The sequence below is a fragment of the Candidozyma pseudohaemuli genome (genome assembly GCF_003013735.1).
Source record: "Candidozyma pseudohaemuli strain B12108 chromosome Unknown scaffold00011, whole genome shotgun sequence".
In the NCBI taxonomy this organism is placed as follows: domain Eukaryota; kingdom Fungi; phylum Ascomycota; class Pichiomycetes; order Serinales; family Metschnikowiaceae; genus Candidozyma; species Candidozyma pseudohaemuli.
Genome location: NW_020194445.1, coordinates 129755 through 149067, shown reverse-complemented (window position 1 = coordinate 149067; position 19313 = coordinate 129755). Strand labels below are relative to the sequence as shown.

At 43.0% G+C, this 19313-nt stretch overlaps 7 protein-coding genes across 7 annotated transcripts; 3 read left to right on the top strand and 4 right to left on the bottom strand.

Annotated features, from left to right (window-relative positions):
- Nucleotides 1–233: 233 nt before the first annotated feature.
- C7M61_003905 (uncharacterized protein) lies at nucleotides 234–1532 on the top strand (the record flags this gene model as incomplete). Its single annotated transcript, XM_024859237.1, has 1 exon — nucleotides 234–1532. The coding sequence occupies one exon, from the start codon at nucleotides 234–236 to the stop codon at nucleotides 1530–1532; it is 1299 nt and encodes a 432-aa protein (XP_024712539.1).
- A 457-nt stretch (nucleotides 1533–1989) lies between these two features.
- Nucleotides 1990–3629, top strand: C7M61_003904 (uncharacterized protein; the record flags this gene model as incomplete). Its single annotated transcript, XM_024859236.1, has 3 exons — nucleotides 1990–2662; nucleotides 2802–3342; nucleotides 3593–3629. The coding sequence occupies 3 exons, from the start codon at nucleotides 1990–1992 to the stop codon at nucleotides 3627–3629; spliced, it is 1251 nt and encodes a 416-aa protein (XP_024712538.1).
- Nucleotides 3630–4991: 1362 nt separating this feature from the next.
- Nucleotides 4992–6929, bottom strand: MSS4 (1-phosphatidylinositol-4-phosphate 5-kinase; the record flags this gene model as incomplete). Its single annotated transcript, XM_024859235.1, has 1 exon — nucleotides 4992–6929. The coding sequence occupies one exon, from the start codon at nucleotides 6927–6929 to the stop codon at nucleotides 4992–4994; it is 1938 nt and encodes a 645-aa protein (XP_024712537.1).
- Nucleotides 6930–9442: 2513 nt separating this feature from the next.
- On the bottom strand, nucleotides 9443–10408 carry C7M61_003902 (uncharacterized protein; the record flags this gene model as incomplete). Its single annotated transcript, XM_024859234.1, has 1 exon — nucleotides 9443–10408. One exon carries the CDS (start codon nucleotides 10406–10408, stop codon nucleotides 9443–9445), a length of 966 nt encoding a protein of 321 aa, XP_024712536.1.
- Nucleotides 10409–11556: 1148 nt separating this feature from the next.
- On the top strand, nucleotides 11557–12294 carry AYR1 (acylglycerone-phosphate reductase; the record flags this gene model as incomplete). Its single annotated transcript, XM_024859233.1, has 1 exon — nucleotides 11557–12294. The coding sequence occupies one exon, from the start codon at nucleotides 11557–11559 to the stop codon at nucleotides 12292–12294; it is 738 nt and encodes a 245-aa protein (XP_024712535.1).
- Nucleotides 12295–14597: 2303 nt separating this feature from the next.
- KGD1 (alpha-ketoglutarate dehydrogenase) lies at nucleotides 14598–17645 on the bottom strand (the record flags this gene model as incomplete). The annotated part of the gene is made up of 1 exon (XM_024859232.1): nucleotides 14598–17645. The coding sequence occupies one exon, from the start codon at nucleotides 17643–17645 to the stop codon at nucleotides 14598–14600; it is 3048 nt and encodes a 1015-aa protein (XP_024712534.1).
- A 954-nt stretch (nucleotides 17646–18599) lies between these two features.
- On the bottom strand, nucleotides 18600–19169 carry PAM17 (Pam17p; the record flags this gene model as incomplete). The annotated part of the gene is made up of 1 exon (XM_024859231.1): nucleotides 18600–19169. One exon carries the CDS (start codon nucleotides 19167–19169, stop codon nucleotides 18600–18602), a length of 570 nt encoding a protein of 189 aa, XP_024712533.1.
- Nucleotides 19170–19313: the final 144 nt, after the last annotated feature.

The following is a 19313-nucleotide window of genomic DNA, read 5'->3' as shown; positions in this document are numbered from 1 at the left end:
CCAGACACATGAAAGACAACTCAATGCTTCGAAAAGAACTGGGCTAAAGCTGAATCGTTTCTAGCAGTGCTAGCTTGCAAATATGCCTTACGCAACTCAACACAGAAACCAGGTTATTAAGTGTTGTGACTTGCTTGTGCAGCTTCAAATCAATCCAAAAAACGATTCGGGGACAGAACGGTAGTGAAAGACGGTTTAAAACCATCGAAGGTCAACATACAGTACACAGCGCAATGCCAGGTGCACAGAGCAGGGGTAAGATCAACCTAGCTATAAACATGCAAAATCATTCAGAGCAGACCCCCCTCATTCGAAGCCCTTCTGAGAGTCAAAGAGAAAATAGGAAGGTCAACATAAGTCAAGGAGGACTCACTCAGAAAACTTCATCAAAAATTGGCAATAACTCAAAACTCGGCCTTCAGAGACTCAGCAGGACAAGTCAGAAGCTTAAGTTATTACCGGAAGACCCGCCGACTCTTGAAAGTGAGCTACTCTCTTTTGACGAGAATCAAGACCTGAAGAGTGATGTTTCACAAGGAGGGGGTGTATATTCGCAAGTAACCAGAATTACCGATAAGCCAGCTAGGAAGGATGCCGAAATTCTTGGAAAGCTGCATCGTGATTTATTACCAAGAGTAACAGCTTACTGTACTTCTGGGTCATACAAAATGAAGGATTTACTTCGATGGCTCAAGGACAGAAAGAGAATTCATAACACCATGCCGAAACTCTTTGACGAATGCTTATACACTCCATTTACATACAAAGACTGGAGAAATGATTCAGAAGATGGAGGGAAAAAAATGATCCGCTTAGCTGATGATGGTGGCGAAATCGAATTTGGTAAAAGAAATGATATCTTTATCTTCGAATATGGCGTCGTGATAATGTGGTGCTACACGCGAAAAGAAGAACTCGCTTTTTTGGAAGATTTGGCTCGCTTTGAAAGTGAAAAGCTCTCCTCTGAGGACGTTCAAGTAGAAGAGTTTAATTACTACATCACTACGTCCTACCAACCACGGATCTACAATGATTTCATAACTCTCCGTGATGATGCCAACTACATGCTCAAATTATCTATATCTCATGCTTTGGCACAATCAGTCAAAATTTCGTTATTCGAGGAACTCGTCGACAACACCATAGAGGATACCCAAGATATTCCACAACAAATTGCGCACACTGGCAAGGTCGAGATGACCAGAGATGAAATTATGAAATCTATTGGGGAGCTCTTCATATTACGCATTAATATAAACTTGCACGGCTCAGTTCTCGACTCTCCAGAACTCATGTGGGCAGAGCCGCATCTAGAGCCAATTTACCAGGCGACGAGAGGATATCTCGAAATCAATCAAAGGGTAGAGTTGCTTGAACAAAGATTGGAGGTTATATCAGATCTACTACAGATGTTGAAAGAGCAACTAGGGCATTCGCAAGAAGAAAATCTTGAGTTTATTGTAATTGTCCTAGTATGCATCGAGGTTCTTGTCAGCGTTGTGAATGTGGTCGTTGATCTCTTGACCTATTGAGAGGCTGGTCTTGCACGACGGCCTTTGTGGCTAATTGATCTAGAACAACCATTATGGAATACCGTCGAACCAGTCAGAAATCGCGACTTGTGAGACAAGTCGCTCTGCATCAAATTTCTCACAACTAAGAGCTCGCGCGGCAGCAAGTATAATTAAATACCGGAATGACGTATACAGAGCGGCCCGCCACAAGATGTGGCGAAGCAACAGGAAAAATTTTAACTAGCCGCAAGCAATTATAAGGGGCTAGTTACCTCACACTTGCCACACCTTTTATATAAGGCGCATGCCTAGTTCGAGCAAACTGAGACATATTGCATTTTTGCTTTTGATATTCTTGCTGATATTTTTGAGACATATATAACTCCACTTCCTGCTCTTGAACTCAAGTAGTTCTGGCCTTATTCAAAGATTTTCCATTCGACTCAGCATCCTATTGAAAGAACCCCTTAGAAAGATGGATAATTTACCAAAGCTCACATGTCCCAATTTGATAAGGACGAGCACTCTTCCCTCTGAGTTTATCCGTCAGCATCTCGATATAGTTAATACTCCAATACTGCTTGACGTTGGTTCAGAGGTTACTCAAATGCAGCTGAACTGGTGCAAGGAAGAAGAGCAAGAGGAAAGACGACTTGTACGTCTCTTGGTGCATCGGGAGTCATACGCAACTTTCAAGATTCTGGCAGAGCCGGTATCGCCATTCTCATACTCATCAAGTGACGATTCCTTAGTTATATCATGCATCAAATGGAAAGAAAAAGATATGTGCGTTGTTACATCTGTGGATGTCATCTTAGTGCTCGAGTTTCTTGTTGGAGAACACTTTTCTATCGAAGAAAAAAGTCGTGTTCGTCGAAATTTACAGTTTCTCAAGCCGTATACTGTCACAAAATCATCAAATGAAAGCCGCAGATTATTCTCAAGTTTGATGTCAATGGAAAACCCCCGTCCAAGAAATATCGAGAAGGGACTCAAAGTCTTCGAATGGTCAGACTTATTTGTCGCTGTCAATAGAGTGCTTTCAAAGTATTCGGCGAATCCGGAGAATACAAATGCCCAGAACTTGACTGCGACGAACGTGACGCTTAACGATGGGGATGCTCCAAAAACCGAGTTCTCCACACTGAGTAATGGACACGGGAAGTGGTATCCCCGACCGGACCAAAATGCGAGTTGCCGCAACGCCCCCCTACATTCACAGCCACCAGTCACTCCCTTATCGTCTTATACATCCACGATCTTATCCGACATCGCCAGACAAGCTAGGTTTCTCGAGGAACGCGGAATCCCTGATAGATGGCAAACACTCAATTCACGAGGCTGCTGTGTTGAGTCACAATGGAACAGCTTCAGACCATCCACAGTCTATTGTTAGTAGCTCAAAGCTACCTAAGTTAGACAATGAGTTGAATGCATTCAACAACTCCGAGACGTCTGGCTCTTCGACAGACTTGTCTCTCAAATCCAAGTCCCAGACCGCTTCAACATCCGTGGGAGCCTCGCTTGACGAAAAAAGCTCGTCCGGAATATCAAGTTCAACTGATAGTGGAAGCGGCAAGAACACTGACGACGGCTCTGGATCTGATGACTCAAGTGGTTTGGGCAAAGGGAGTTTTAAGCATAAGCCCAGCGCTATTCCAGAGCAAGACATGAAAGACTCGGAAGACAGTAAATCGCCGACACCTGTGGAAACATCACACCCTCCTCATCTCAAGTACCTTCCGGTACAGAAATTGAGTACTGCTAATATGAAGAAGCATGATCTTGAGTTGGCTCAAATGAGTCCGCTGGAGCGTGAAGGGTCAAAGTTTACAAATATAGGAGCCGCTGCTGCGGCCGCAGAGCTGTCATCCAACACAGAGTCTAGCGAGTCAAAAAGAAGGAAAAGGAGTCGCAACAAACGGAAGAGATTGAAGCTTCCCGAGATATCGTCAGGTTTGGATAGGAAATTTCCACTTCCGAATCCGAGGCAGATCGAGTTATACACGAGGGGGGGAGGATTCTGTGCATTTAGATCCTCGCCCCTACAATGGCAAGGATAGCTCTACACCGATTAGCACGGAGGGCAGCAGCACGGAGAGCTCCAGCCGTTAAACATTTACCAGAGAAAGAAAAATAGAGAGCTATGTAATGAGTAATATTTATGTGTCATGTATTCAGTCTACAAGTTTGTAAAAGACAGTCTACTTTCGATTGTAGGCTTGGATTCAGGCCTGCAAGTGACAACATTCAAGTAGTCTTTCAGTTCTAGAGTTTCCTGGGGTGTATGATCAGATGTGTGAGAAGCATCAACAATCAGGGTTTCTTTCTTGAGATTACGGTAGAATCCCGACGCCTCAGACTGCAACAAGATAGTTCTTGGTCCCCAGATATTGACAAAATTTGAGTTCCCAAAAGTAAGATTCTTGCTTCTCATTCGAACCACTTGCCAGATTGATGAAATGACTTCCGAAATGGACCTTAGATTTGTTGTCAAGTCCTTGAAGCTACGAATTGGCAGCATACTTGGCCTCCGTACTTTTTGCACTGTAATGGAGGGTTGAGACTCCTCTCTTCCCACAACGCAATTTTCCAAATCATGAGGTCCATTGACTGATATCGACAAAAGGTTGTGTTTGTTTACGAGAATTTCTTCGTTTTCCTTCACTTTAATGGCGAAAACTTGTCCGTGACCAGCCAAGGCAGCGACACCTCTCCCGCCAATGAATGTGAAACCACGATTCCCAAGAGTCGACAATCCAGTGCGAGGTCTCTTGGAAAGCCCCAGCGCTCTAGCAAAAGCTCTGGATATGTTTTTGGGGGTCTTGTGCTTATCGACGACTAAAGAGGGTCCTCCATAGACTTGTAGAGAATCTTTTTGTAAAATTGCCCAGTCTGTTACACCATTTAATTCCAATGAAGCAAATGACCTTTGACTAGACTTTCCGACATACCTTTGAAAAATGCCGCTCGTTTGCGCAGAAACGATAAGTGATGTAGGCTCCGTTGACGTTAACTCTTCATATAGTTGTATTCTTCCATCAAATAAAAAGGATTTAAAAGGGAGCAATGCTTTAATTTTGGATTTTAGCCGAGGGAAGCTCCCTTGGACGATCACCAACGAATTTTTTCGAATGTTGATTGGTATTGATGGTGGAATTGTAACGGTTGCCATTGAAGGGGGGTTTCCAAAGATATTAACCAGTATATCGTCGCTCGTTTTGATACTGGGTAATCTCTCAACATAAGGCTCGACTCTTCCAGATGATGCTTCTCCAGCAATACGCGTAGAGCCAGTCAAAGGGGATAACGAATGAATTCCAAGTGCCCGACATGTTATTAACAATTGGGCGACCAGCTTGCGCAACATGTTGTTGAATTCTGTTGTTCGCGGACTTCTCTGCCAATAACTTTAAGTTCGCGCTTTACACTGATTGTCTGAAGCTACCATTTTCATTAAACATTAGGTGATCTAATTTAGGCCTCTTTGCTTTTTAAATTTGAGACGCTTTTCTGAATAAATTGGAAAAATCGATCACCGTATTCTTTTGCGGGAACAGCAGAGATCGTACTTCGGTTTTGACCAACAGATCTAAATAGAGTTTCGAGCTTCTTCCTTATCGAGTAATGAGTTAAGCAGTCGATGATGCCTAAGTAATAGATGACTCTCGTGGGCTCGTTCTCCTCATTTGTTCCTCGTATCCCGCCATCGTGTCCGTAGAAAATATATTTGGACCGTCCAGGGAAGTTTCGGGCAGGTAGGTCAGCTTCGCGATCAATGTCTCTAGGATTAGTCTTGATCAAATCATTCTTGCTGTTAGATTTGGGGTCGAAAACCGAAAGGTTGGTGATAGTATTGGAATTTCCCTTTTGTACATCGTGGATTCCAAGAAGCAAAGAATAATCCATGGCATTGATATTCTTCAAGAACTGGACATCTGCACGAAGCTGCTCTAAAAATATTCGGCGTTTCTTTGGGCCAAACATGATTTTCTCCTTTTGCTCAAGCCAATTAAGATCCTTCAAAGTTGTGTGCGAGGAATCGAGTAGGCCCTCTTTGTCAGGTGGAATCTTGGTATATCTACCCCAGGTAGAGCCCTTCAAATCGTACTTTGTATGTATGTCTCTATGAGGGGGAAATAGATTGTTCATGACGATGAAATGAACTTTTTTAATACTACCTCTGACCTTGAGACGATGTAGCCCATAGAATTGCGATATGAGCGTATTTGGGTTGCTTTTCACATGATGATAATAGTCCTTCAAAATCCTGCGCAACTGCTTGTGTTCCGAATGATGTATGGTTTTGATGATAAATCTGAAGTCTCTCGAATAATAGAAAAAAGAACCACTTTTTCCAGGCGATCCAAGCTCAGAAAGAATGTACTTTCCTGTGATTGATATAAGGTAGTCAGCTGGATCTACGCCAAAAAGAGATCTCAAATCACGAAATACTTCCGGGCAATAATCCTTGAACTTGAAGTCATATTTTGAAGATGGTGTCAATTCATTACCATCCATGTTGAAGGTCAATTTCTTTGTACTTCTGAAATCTTCATCATGGATCTTTTTCATCATCCCCGAGCATCGCGATACAGCGACACGGATACCAGTTAACATATTATATGCCATCACGAAATTTTCATGCCCCTCACTGATTCTGTTGCCCAAAAACACATTTTCATCTTCTGTATGATCTAATTGTTGCCTCTTTTTTATATTGCGTTTAACAATAATAGAATTCCTCATCCTGGTTATCTCGTCATCGAAAAAGTCTTTATTGGCAGTTCGAAGTCTTGGAATGTCGGCTGTGGAATTTGCTCTTGCAGACACACGAATATAGCTCTGATCCAGCGTATCCTGGTGATCGGTGTTTGGCAGTATTTTGGCCTTGGAGGGGCATCCACCTTGTCGTTCCGCAATAGATCCAGCATCCCTATGAGTTTGCGGTGAAGTATGCCTTCTGAGTGGACTGATTCGAGAGTTTTGTAGTCCTGATCTATTCTGATCCCGTTGCTCGGAATTGAATATGGGCGATGAACCGTTCAAATCATCCAGAGGGCCAATTGCACGAATAATTACAGCCTTCGGATCCACACTTTCATCCTCGATAGGTTTTGATGTTCTTTTCTCTGTTTGCTGCACCACTCCAGTATCTAGAGTAGTATTATGGTCATTGAGGGATTTGTTAGTTAGGGTGTGGAAAGAATCTGTCTGGGGGAGAGCCTCATCAGCTATGGAGCTTGGAACCGTATCTCCAGTACCAGTCTCCGAAACATCTGATGGAGCACCACGAAGGGACCTTGAGGTCGGAGTCAAGGGATTATCGTTCTTTCGGCTCGGTGACTCAGGCACTCTCGAAAGAACTTTTCGGGTTTGATCGTCATTGGCGGGTAACGTTTCTAGCAGAATCATAACACCCGGCCATAAAAGATGTTATCTTGTCAAAATGGGCAACTCGGATTGATGACACGCGCCAGAACTTGCTTGAGGACCTTTTGCGATGATTTCGTATGTATGCGCGTGATAATAATTTCCTTGCTGACGTGGAACTGAGACGGTTCTTTTTAACCGAGACAATCGAACTCAATTTTTTTTTTTTTTTTGTTAAATCGTCCTGCTCGGTTCATCTGTGATACGCTTGGGCTTATTTCCCATAAAGTCTGGTTTTTGCCGGCTTTTGGGATAAAAAGCGTGTTGATATCGCCTGTACACCATAGCCTTCCAGCTTCTTCAGAAGGGTCAGTGGATGAGAAGGAGACGATGGAAACCCTTTTTTTAAAAAAATCTAGGTTTTGCTTTCCGTTTCAGTTCACTTGGCAAAAGAATATAAAAATTAAAAAAAAAGAAAAAAAAAAAAAAAAAAAAACCTAACATAAGAGGAAATTCTAGAGGATAAGAAAATTCTAGCAGACAAAATGATCACTCAAAATTTCTGAAGAGTAAGTCTCTCCTCGTAAAGCGACCATTTCTGAGATATTTAAAGCAAGTTCTGTGCCATCATCTACGGGTAGTGACCAATTCTTAAAAGGAATGCCTTATGAAAAATTCATTTCTTATGTCTGGCTATGCCTTTCATTCTGCTCTCTTGCATCCACAATTCCCCTTTCGCCGCATGCTGGCGATGGCTATAAGAGAGATTCTTTTGATCAGTGTCAGATTATCCATGCGGAACTGCTTGAAAGTCTAAAAAACAATCGAACTGCTTTGCTTGCCATCAATGACACCACTGTAATTCACCTTCATTCCAACAACTCCTTCTTAGTGAAAGCAAATACCAACTCATTAGATAGTCATGAAGTCATCCGTACCAATTTGAAGACTGCTTCACACGATTCTGAAGTAAATGATTTTTTGGAGTTCAAGGTATTTGCAACTATTGTTGATCATCTATCAGACGTGACGCCCATTTCAAATTGCCACGAGGAGCTTGCTGGCGAAGGAGGATCAGTGGCTATGCTGCTTGCATTTCAACAGTCGCTTTCTTCGACTTTATCAGTCGGGATTTCACCAACCCTCATTTTACCAGCTTTGGAATTGACGGCCAAAGTAACCTTGGGTGGATCGAATAATCTAGCAAACACAGTGACCTGCAATGTAGAGCATGGTGAAATACTACAGGTGTTTTTGAGGGGTATCAGAACAGTCAGTTACCACTTGGCTGTTCGGAAAATGAGCTTTGACAACATATCCGGTGAATATGTCAGTCAACCTGCCTTTCGAAACACAACCGCGTTTGAATTCAAAAGTGGAATTAGTCTGAGCGAGTATCTATGCGCTACTAATACCATGACGAATTTGGAATGTTCTTATAAAGGCCTGAATGATTTTATATAAGCCATTCTTCGTACTTGTAGGTCGTAGTTTGCAGTTCTACTAAAGTCCACCGGGACGTTGTGTGTGTGTGCGGCTCTCGAGTCCGTGTGCCGCACGAGAGCGAGGCCACAGGAACTAACATCGACACAACAGAACTTTTCCCGTAAAATATGGGATTATTCGACTTCTATAAAAGATCACCGGACCATAAACAAGAAATTCAAGATCTTGGATTTGAGGTTTCTAGTTGTGACCAAGAATGCGATTCTTGCACCACCAAATATCCCTCATCCATCAATTTGTCGGAGGCTTCAAGTGATGACTTATGGGGTACAACTAAGCCATATGGTCTCCATATAGTCATACCAACAAATAAATCTGATTGGCCTCATGACGCTATCCAAGGCTCGGGTCGCTTTGCGATAAGTGTCGAAGAATGGGCCGCACAGTCTTCCGTAGATTTGGGCGCCCTGAGCAAAGTGAAGGTGACTGTGAGCTCACTTTCATCACTCAAGCTCGAATCGGATATGGAGTATATGGATGGTGAAAGGGGCGACTTACTCCTCTTACCTTTCTTCGTCTGGATTAAAAACGTAAAGGCCGAGGATACGACGCAAGTTTTAAATGAGGTAGTGCCTCGACTCGTTGAGTACCGAAGTCTTCATACAGAAGAGATTCCTTCGTCATTACAGACTTCAATCCCTAACGTCGAAGTGGTACCTGATGCAAATTCAGCTTATATATTCCTTTGCTCTCACAAAACCCGAGACAAAAAATGTGGCGTGACAGCTCCTATAATGAAGAAAGAGATGGATCTTCATCTAAGAGAGATTGGTCTCTACAGAGATTTTGGCGACGAGAGAAGGGGCGGGGTTCCCGTGTCATATGTGAATCATATTGGGGGCCACAAGTACGCTGCTAATGTCATAATCTACATCAAGAGATCAGGGAAAAACATCTGGCTAGCGAGATGTAAGCCCAGCAACGTCGTACCAATAATAGATGAGTGTGTCGTGAATGATGGCAGAGTTTGGCCCGACAAGGTGAGACAGATACAGAAGTTTCAGCCTATTGACTGGTGATAAGATATTGTTTTAGAATTTATAGAATTTTTATAATCTTCTTCCTACTATACTTGCCTTCAAAATGTTGGCTCTCTTCATGGCGTAGAGACCGTCACTTTTTGTCATCATATCCAAGCTACCAAGCATCAGTTGCAAGCGATCTGACTCAGTTTTCAACCATGATTCATCATTTGCAAGGATCTTCGCCACGATTTTTTGGTAATATGGAAGCATCGATAAATCAGCACCATACTCCACATTGTATCTATCAAACAAAACCTTAGCCTCGGCACTTTGGTAGTCAAGCATCAGGACAATATCTCTGAGAAGATTTTCGCCATCGTCGGTATTCTCAAATCTGATTCGCTTGTCTACGAACAAAAGCCTTCCAGCATTTCTATCAGAAAGAACATCTCCATTTTCTGATTTGCTTAAGATTTGTTCGACGAGGCCAAAAATGTTATCTTTCTTCACTTGCTGCACATATGGTGAATTTTCAAGAGCATCAGACTCGACTTCAATGATCACTGGTAAATCTGAGACATCAAAACTCAGACTAAGTACACCTGGATCGGTAATATGAAGTTCAACAAACTTTACACTATCAGCATTATTTCCGAAGACTTGGGCAAGTTCGTTCCATGAACTCAGGAGGGAGTCAGACAGAATCTGCTTGTGCTGTACTAAGACGAGCTTTTTGTTTGATGCAATGTTTTCTAGCAAATCAAGATCTCCCTCGCTCAAATACATCACAGATCTTTGGGAGTTTTCATCGCCTTTCATATACTGTTTGTCTGCAGCCCTGGAAGCGAGTTTAATGAAGTTACTCAATGACTCCTGGTCTCGCAGACCGTTGTAAGTAATGGGATGAGACAGTGAGTCAGTAAAAAGCAATAGTGTGGGGTACCCTGCAACTTTATACTTTTTCCGCATACGTTTCCCATCGCCGTCACCGTCAATTTTGACAATTTGGATATTGGTACTTTCCGAAAATTCATTGCCCAATTCCTCCATTACTGGCATCAAATTTTTACAATGCCTACACCAAGTGGCATAAAAGTCAACCAAAGTTGTCACACCAGATGATAATACGATTTCATTGAATGTTGTATCGGACACCTGTAACACATTGGAAGCAGCTCCGACGGCAAGGAGGAGGAAAGGTATAAACTGCATTGGCATCCAAAAATGGATTCTGGGCCATTCAAATGAAGTATATGCAGGGACTAATATGTATTTTTGACGTATTCTCCACCGGCCGTAAGTGGATGTCTCGAGTCAACGAAACCAAGCAAATAGTCGAATCAGACTATTTTTTTTTATCAATTGCCTCCTTCTTCTCGTAATCGGAGGTAGTAATTGGGTGACGATTATACAATATACAGGAAAGGTAAGATATTAACATAATCCAATGGAATTATACTCAGACTCCATCAACTCAATTTTAATCTTATGATCGCACCTAGAGTGATTGCAAGTAGATGGTGTTCCACCCTCCACCAGCCTAGGCGGTTCAGATTAACGTTTTTCACTAAAGACGGATGCCAACTTTGCAAAAATGCTGCTACGATTTTGCATGATGCTATAGAAACGAATGCGACAAATAATGTTAGCTTGAAAGTGATCAACATTCTCGATCCAGAAAATTCAGAGGCTTTTGATTTATACTGCTACGACGTGCCTGTGCTTCACATTGAGAAGGACGATGGAGCCAAAATGAAGAAATTTATGCATTATTTTAACAAAGACAAGATCATGGAGGAAATAGGATCAAATACCAGGTGAACTTGTCACGGCACATTTATGTTCAAACTCAGGGGTTTAAAGCTAACGTGATGTTGAGCTAGGGATTGACATATTGAGGTTTTGATTTTTTGTATGATGAAGGCACTGTGTGTCAATGATAGCGCGGGAACTCATATGATGGACGGGCCGGTGCGAAGGAGAGCCGGAGATAACGATCACAAGGATGCGCGGGGGAAATTATACACTGGTATATTTAAGCAACACAATTCTTGAAAAAGAACGACATGACTGACCAAATAACGCGCCAAAAGACTGCGCTTGTAACAGGCGCTCTGTCTGGCATTGGATTCTCCACTGCTCTTGAATTTCAAAGACGGGGCTATCGCACATTTGCTTGCGCCCGGAGACTCGAACCCATGGTGGAGCTTGAGCGCCAGGGTGTCACAACTTTCAAGATGGACGTGTCTGATATAGATAGCGTCGTAAAGGGAAAGCAGTTCATAATGAGAGAGACCGATGGTTATTTGGATGTATTATTCAATAATGCTGGCCAATCTTGTACATTTCCCGCCATAGACGTAACCGACGAGCAGTTTAAACAATGCTTCGAAGTTAATGTGTTTGGCCCGATTCGCTTGACAAGGGAGTTGGCACCGCTTTTGATCAATGCGAAAGGAACTGTTGGCTTCACGGGCTCCGTCAGTGGCTTGATACCTTTTCCATTTTCTTCCATTTACTCGTCCACTAAAAGTGCCATTCATCAATTTGCTGCCGTTTTGAGACTCGAATTGAAACCTTTTGATGTGAAAGTTATAAATATTGTTACTGGAGGGGTAAAAACGGCGATTCAGGATACCAGGCCTCTACCGGAATCATCCATCTACAACGTGCCCGGTATCGATGAGTCGTTGGAAGAAAGAAGAGCCATGGCTGTGAAGAACAAGCCAATGGAACCTGAAGTTTACGCAAAAAAGGTTGTCAACGACTTTGAGAATGCGACATGCGATGGAAGACTCAATGTTTACAGAGGGCACATGGCAACGTTCTTGGGTTATTTATTGTGTTGGTGCCCCAGATTCATTGTTGAGAGAGCTCTTATCAGGAAGTTTCGCTTTGTGGGGATCTTCAGCTTTTTGAAAGAGAAGTATTCTTAAGAAAAGATTGAGTAACGAATGGACAAAAGGTGGCTCATTACAATTACTTGAAGCGTTAGTATATGAATAATAGCTTTGACATGATATATCACATTTTCGCAATTAGTCGCAGATCCTCGAATATTTGATCTCTTAGGTGATCTATAACTCCCCAACCGTAGCCATTGGCGAACCTTCGTCTAACGACTATATTGTTATGAGCGTCGGGAGGTAAGTACACTAGAACCTTTCTCCAATTAATACCATCTGCGTGGTACTTCTGTGCGATCTTTACCTGTTTTTCAAGTTTCCACTCTTTTGATCTAAACAAACGTTTGAATGGACCGACACTAGACGATGAATCTTCGGGTATATTATTGAAATGGTAGAATCGATCATGGAATATCACCAGGGTACGATCTTGAGGCCGCAAGATGAATTTTTGCGACGGTACTGGACAGATCATGGTACTGAGAGCGGATTCAACAGCGGAGGCCTTCGGGGGTATATTGTATTGCACCGATTTTTCCTCGTCGCTTTCCAGATCACCATCAAGATCATCATGGAATGATGTGTCGGTGCCTTTCGCCGAAATTTTTGAATATAAGACGGTCTTTCGCGATATTCGTTTCCGATGAAATAGATCGACAGCCGGGGACTGATCGTTGTTGGAAGTTCGTGATTTTGAAGGCTCTGAATCATCATGAGAGGTTTGACCTGAGACGTTTGGATTTGGCGTTGATGTTCCATACGGCACTGCGCCAACGTCATGGCCCAGTGCGTTTGTCTCCACTGTCGCCAGACTCTGGTCATCATCTATGGATCTTTTTCGCATATATTCGGGGTGGTCCTTCAACTGTGAAACATCACCCATTGCGGCCCAATCTAGGTATAAAAGGGAACTTGTTCTTAGAGGAACAATCCCATCGTTGAATGCGTTAGCATAGACAGTTCTCAGCTTGAATTGTTTGAGAAGGGTCTGAACAAGCGCATCAGGCAAAGACTCCAAAACTGGCTTGAACTTCTCGCTTTTTGAATTAGTATTCACAAACAGCGGTAATTTTTTCAGTAATGTTAGGTCTCGACCCGTTTTTCCCAAGGTGCCGAGATCTAAAAACCATGAGATCCAAAAGCTCATTTCACTCAATACTCCAAGCATTGGACTAGCTATACAAACGAAATGTTCCAACAGGATATTTCTCGATTTGAAGTAATCTTCACCTTTGACCTGCAAGATGTGCTTCAAAGCGTAGAGTTGAACGGGCCCACCGAGCGAATGGGCAACAAAACTGATTTTATTAATCTCCCACTTTTTGGCGCTAAACTCATCGATGAGGCTCGTGACGAAGAATGATACCCCTACACCAAGCTTGTGTATTCCCTTCTCCGTCCTTCCCGCATTTCCTCTGTAGCCTGTAACTACTACATTTTCATCTAGTGTTGATAGTTGGTCCCTCAAATAGAGCATATCGGCAGTCAAGTTTGAGAAGACTCCATGAGTTATAACAACAAGGTGAATTGGTGAGCTCGGCGTCTTCGGTATCTGGGTCCATAAATCGTCTGTATGACTGCTAACTACTTGAAGATCGGGGTTTTTTGATACTCCAAAAGTGTCAGAAGAGCCATCCTCATCTGGTGTTTCACTAGAGGTCCCAGTGAAATCTCCTTTTGTCAAAGAAGTGATGACAGAGCGATTGAGCCTTCGCATACTAAACAAGTCATCGCCGATCATGAAATCGTAGAGCACAGAAGCTTTTCTGTTTAGAATTATTTGTGAAATGATATCGCAGGACCAGCAATAAGTCTTTTTTCCATCTGCATGCGTCGTCTCTAAACTGTTTTCATTCAAATACAATTTCACGTTGAATGTCTGTCCAGGTTTGATGGCATTTTTGAACACGACTTCAGAATTTCTTCTAGAGTCCTCGGGAACAAACTCACTTTTATGGTGGTATCTAAACGGGACGACATGAGCGTAGAGAATGAAGGGGCCATTCAAAAGATGTATTGCTCGAAGTGGTGTTTTCTCCAAATTTTTAACCCTTAGATATATTTCAGTAAGAGATTGATCGTCGGTAGTATAATGAATTGTGTATCTGTTGACATCCCCAAGCTTCAATGGTTTTTGGTCTCTATACCACAAATAAGAAGGCATACCCCAGTAAAAGCATTAAGTCAGGTCTCTAATTCGCGTAAGAGCAATATACCGTATCGGTGAGACATCAAAGAGAAAAGCCAAAAAAGAAAAAAACAAAACAAAAAAAAAAACTTGATAATAAAAAACTACAGTTCTTTACCAAAGTCACAATATATTGAAGAGCTCCTCAAGATTCCTGAAAGACTTCTTTCAAGAAGGCCTCCTCCTCGGCGTTGTGCATCGCTTTGGAACCGGCAGCAATGGAAGCTGAAGGATCTCTTCCTGCGTAGCGCATCACCAATCCAGCATGCTTCTCGGTGTTTTCTAACGTGGTCACCATACGAGGTGCAACATATGAGTAAGATCCCATGTTCAAAGGCTCCTCCTGGCAAAAGACCAAATCTTGAACGTTTGGATATTTGTTCAAAGTATCACGCAATTGGGCAAAAGGGAATGGATGCAATTGCTCAATTTTGATGATGGCCGTACTCTTGTCCTCAAGAGAGGCACGCTTCTTATGCAAAGCGGTGTAAACTTGACCCGAGCAGAGTACTATGCGCTCAATGCCATCTCTGTCGTGGATGCTTTTACCCAACTCACGGTCATCGATGATCCATTCGAAGTGCGAGTCTCCAGTAAACTCCGTTAATTCAGACTTGGCCAAGGGATGTCTCAACAACTGCTTTGAGAAAAACAAGACCAAAGGCTTTCTGAATTGTCTATGCATCTGGCGTCTCAACAAATGGAAGAGATTAGCTGGGGTTGTAGGGTAAGCAACTTGCATGTTACAATCCTGGTGCTGTCTTTCCAATTTGTCTTCTGAAGGGAAGTAACGTTGGTCCTCATTACACATCTGCAAATACCTTTCAATTCTTCCTGAAGAGTGCTCGGGACCCTGTCCATCGTAACCGTGAGGTAAAGACAAAACTAATCCTGATCTTTGCTTCCATTTTGATTCAGCTCCCGAAATAAATTGATCAACCACAACCTGCGCGGTGTTGGCAAAATCACCAAATTGGGCTTCCCACTGGACGAGGGCATCAGGAGAGAAAAGCGAGTAACCGTATTCGAAACTCATCACTCCGTACTCCGATAAAGAGGAATTAGAGATCACGAAGGGACCTTGCTCCTCGGATAAAGTATTGAGTGGAGTGTAAACCTTCTCCGACTCCTGATCGTGCAAAACGGAATGACGCTGTGAGAATGTACCTCTCTCAACATCTTGGCCAGAAACTCTGACATGGTAGCCCTCGAGACAGAGAGACCCGAAAGCCAAAGCTTCACCTGTGGCCCAGTCTATTCCCTCACCAGTTTCAACGGTCTTCTTTCTCGTGTTGAGAATACGCTTCAAATTTCTGTGGACCTCAAATCCCTTAGGGGTCTCCGAGATATGTTTTCCAATACTCTTCAATGTTTCGGCATCAACAGCAGTTGGTAAATGAGGCAAGATCTCTGTGGCCAATTCTTTTGGAGATTTGAAATCCTCCCATGGAGTTGTTAACCATTCCCTCGACGTTGGCTGGTACTCCTTGGACTTACCGAATGACTCATCCAAAAGATTCCAGACCCACTTCTTATGCTCATCGATGTCTTCTTTCGTGAATGTTCCCTCCGAAATTAACTTATCGACGTAATAGTCGAGCACAGACCTCTTCTCCGCAATCTTCTTATACATCAATGGTTGGGTGAAAGAAGGCTGATCGGTTTCATTATGACCGTGCTTTCTGTAACCAACGACATCGATGATCACATCGGAGTGGAAGGTAGCTCTCCAGTCAGCTGCCAAATTGAACACAAAAGTAAGAGCCTCGATATCGTCTGCGTTCACATGGAAAATTGGAGCATTGATGGACTTGGCGATATCGGAGGGATACAAGGTGGATCTGGCAAAACGTGGATCAGTGGTGAAACCAATCTGATTGTTTATGATGATGTGAATAGTACCACCTGTAGAGTATGCTGGCAAATTGGCAAAGCCCATAGTTTCGTAGACAACACCCTGACCGGAAAATGCGGCATCACCATGCAACAAGACACCCATGGCTTTCTTGAATTCACCTGTATCAGCCTTGTATTCCTGAATCGCTCTAGTTTTACCCAAAACAACACCATCCTCGGCTTCTAAATGCGAAGGATTTGCCACAAGGGATAAGTTCACATGTTTACCGGAAGTTGTAGGTCTTTTGTAATTCATACCCAAGTGGTATTTGACGTCGCCCGATCCCTCGTCAAACTCCTTCGAACCAGTAAACTCGAAAAAGATGGATTCATTTGGTTTTCTAACAACGTTCGACAACATGTTTAATCTTCCTCTATGCGGCATTCCAATGACAATGTCCTCAATTCCATGTTCAACTGAAGTATCAATCATGGCTTTCATTCCAGGAACAACGGCTTCCGCACCTTCAAGACCAAATCTTTTATCGTTAGGAAACTTGGTCGCCAAGAAAGACTCGAAAGAGCACGACCAAATTAAACGATCCAAAATTTGCCTCTTCTCATCCGAAGAGTATTTGAAAGGTTGAGGAATCTCTATTCTTTCCCTCAACCAGTCACACTGCTCCTTGGAAGGGATATGAATATACTCGACACCATAAGATGAGCAATACAAGCGCTCACAAGCATCGACGATTTCACGCAATTTCAACGATTTCTTACCATTTTCGACGAAACGCGGTAAGATTCCAGGACCAAGAGTGATGGACTTGTCCATGTCGCTCTCAGTGAATCCATAGTGTTCCAAAGTCAACTCTTTAGGAACATCCAGCTGATCACCATAGGAAATGCCCAAAGGATCGATTCTGGCTTTCTGGTGACCACGCACTTGATATGCACGAACTAGAAGTTGTACCTTCAAATGAGTGACGACATCCTCGCTATGTCCACCGGCACCTGGATTAAAACCAACGCCTGCACCACCAGCTGGAGAAGGAATCAAAGTGGGCGGAGCCGAGAAAGCAGCAGATGGCGAAACACCAGCATCCAAATTTTTGAAGTAGGCATCCCACGAAACATGGACAGACTTAGGGTCCTGACGCCAGGCTTCATACATCTCCTCAATGTAGTTGGAATTGTTCGAAAGGGCAAAGGTGTCAGTGGCCAAGCTCCGAGCAGACCCAATGGCAATGGCGCCAGAGGAACGAACACTGCTCCTGGCATGGGCTTGAGCCTGAGCCTTAAAAGCGTGGGCATAACTGCCTCGAGCGTAATTTAAATGTCTGAAAGCTCTGAGCATGGCAGACAGCTAAATACTGAAGGTTGTATTATGTGGTTCAAAAAGAGTTAAGAAAACCCAGGGGTTGATTGGGTACTTTTTGCTAACTGGTAAAAAAGAATGAGCGCCTTATATAAAGGGATTGACTGTGCTGCACTCTGTGGCCATTTTGTCACTTGCAGTTCGGTTGTTCCGACTTCTCCGGGATGGTAAAAGTGCCATGTGTCTCTACGTGAATTTAAAGAATTCAAGCTAGAAAGCCAGTTTTTTATCGTTGTTACAGGAATCAGAGAAATTCTGAAGTTAGCTATTGCTACTTGGGTCTATAACAGATATAGGGTGCGTTCTGATTGGACAACCCGGAGTTTTGCCGCGATGTACGGATGTTTTTTGTACTGAATATATACAGGTTGAACATACACAGCAGTCCCAAAACTCGTTCATGAGGTGCCATGGCCACTGGAAGAAAAAGCGTGATTTCTCACAGCACCCTCCAGATCTTTGATGGAGCTCCGCGACGTAGGCGAAGATAATTTCCAAAAAATCATCAATTCGGAGTTGACCGAGTTGAGTGTCGCGGGAATTGAAATTCGGAATCTCGGACTCCATGGACTTCAATAGAGTGAGGGGCGATCGTTTCTCCTCTAAAAGACCTTGGGTGACTCCACCAAATATCGCAGTCAAACGGCCATGGAAACCACCGCATTTCTGTGCTCTTGATCCGTAATACTCCTAGGCCTTGATTTTTGCTTAATAAAATTTCTGGCTTTAGGAACCAAATAGTCGTCCATTCAAGCCATCGGTCAAGTTCATGGTGCTTCTATACAAATACCTTTGCAGGTAAACAATTAATTATCCTATGGTTTTTGTCGTGAAGAGAAGTTTTGTTCAAATTGATTCTTTTTATACAAGGTGCTCAGATACTACTCCGGTGTGCCAGAGGGATGTCTGATAATGGTGTCTCAAAACGCGGGTTCAAATGAATTCCTTTGCTTTTCTCTTGTAAGCATTGCAATCCCTGAGCCATTGCTTGTAGGTTTTCAAGGAATAAATTCTTTCACCGTAGTAATCTGGAACAGGGTTGGAGAAGGACTGCGAAGATGGATCTACTCTGTAGCGTTTGATTCTGCGTAAGAACTGCTCTTCTTTGTTTTTGAACAGAGGCAAGATAGCGCTGCGAGTCAAATTGAACAACGGAGTGCCAATGAAAGGGCCAAACAAGTACCCCACAGCACCACTTAGAACAACAGCTCCACCTAAAATCATGAAAGGATCAATACCAAATATTGGCTTCTCGACATCAATCTCAATGTTTCCCAAATACTCAAGCGTTCCAAATGCAGTCAATCCAGCAGTACAGATCGATGCTGCTGTATTCAACATTTTATTTTGTTTTCTCAAACGGAAGAACTCGACCCAGTTCATCTCGGGTTTGACTGATGCTGACATCAGTCTAATCCGCTGGAACCCCGTAACGTTGGCCGAAGCCTTCAAAGATGTGAAGCTTTTGTAGCCAAGTGTGAGAATACTTTTCCGTGCAAGCATAGTGTTCTTCACGTAGTGAGCTTTGTTCGTGAAGTTCAGTTCTCACCAGATCAAAATAGATCACGTGAATGCACTGTCTTCGCTTTATTTATGAAACATATTACAGTCGATGCTAATATGGTGTATTCCGAAACAGAGGTCGTT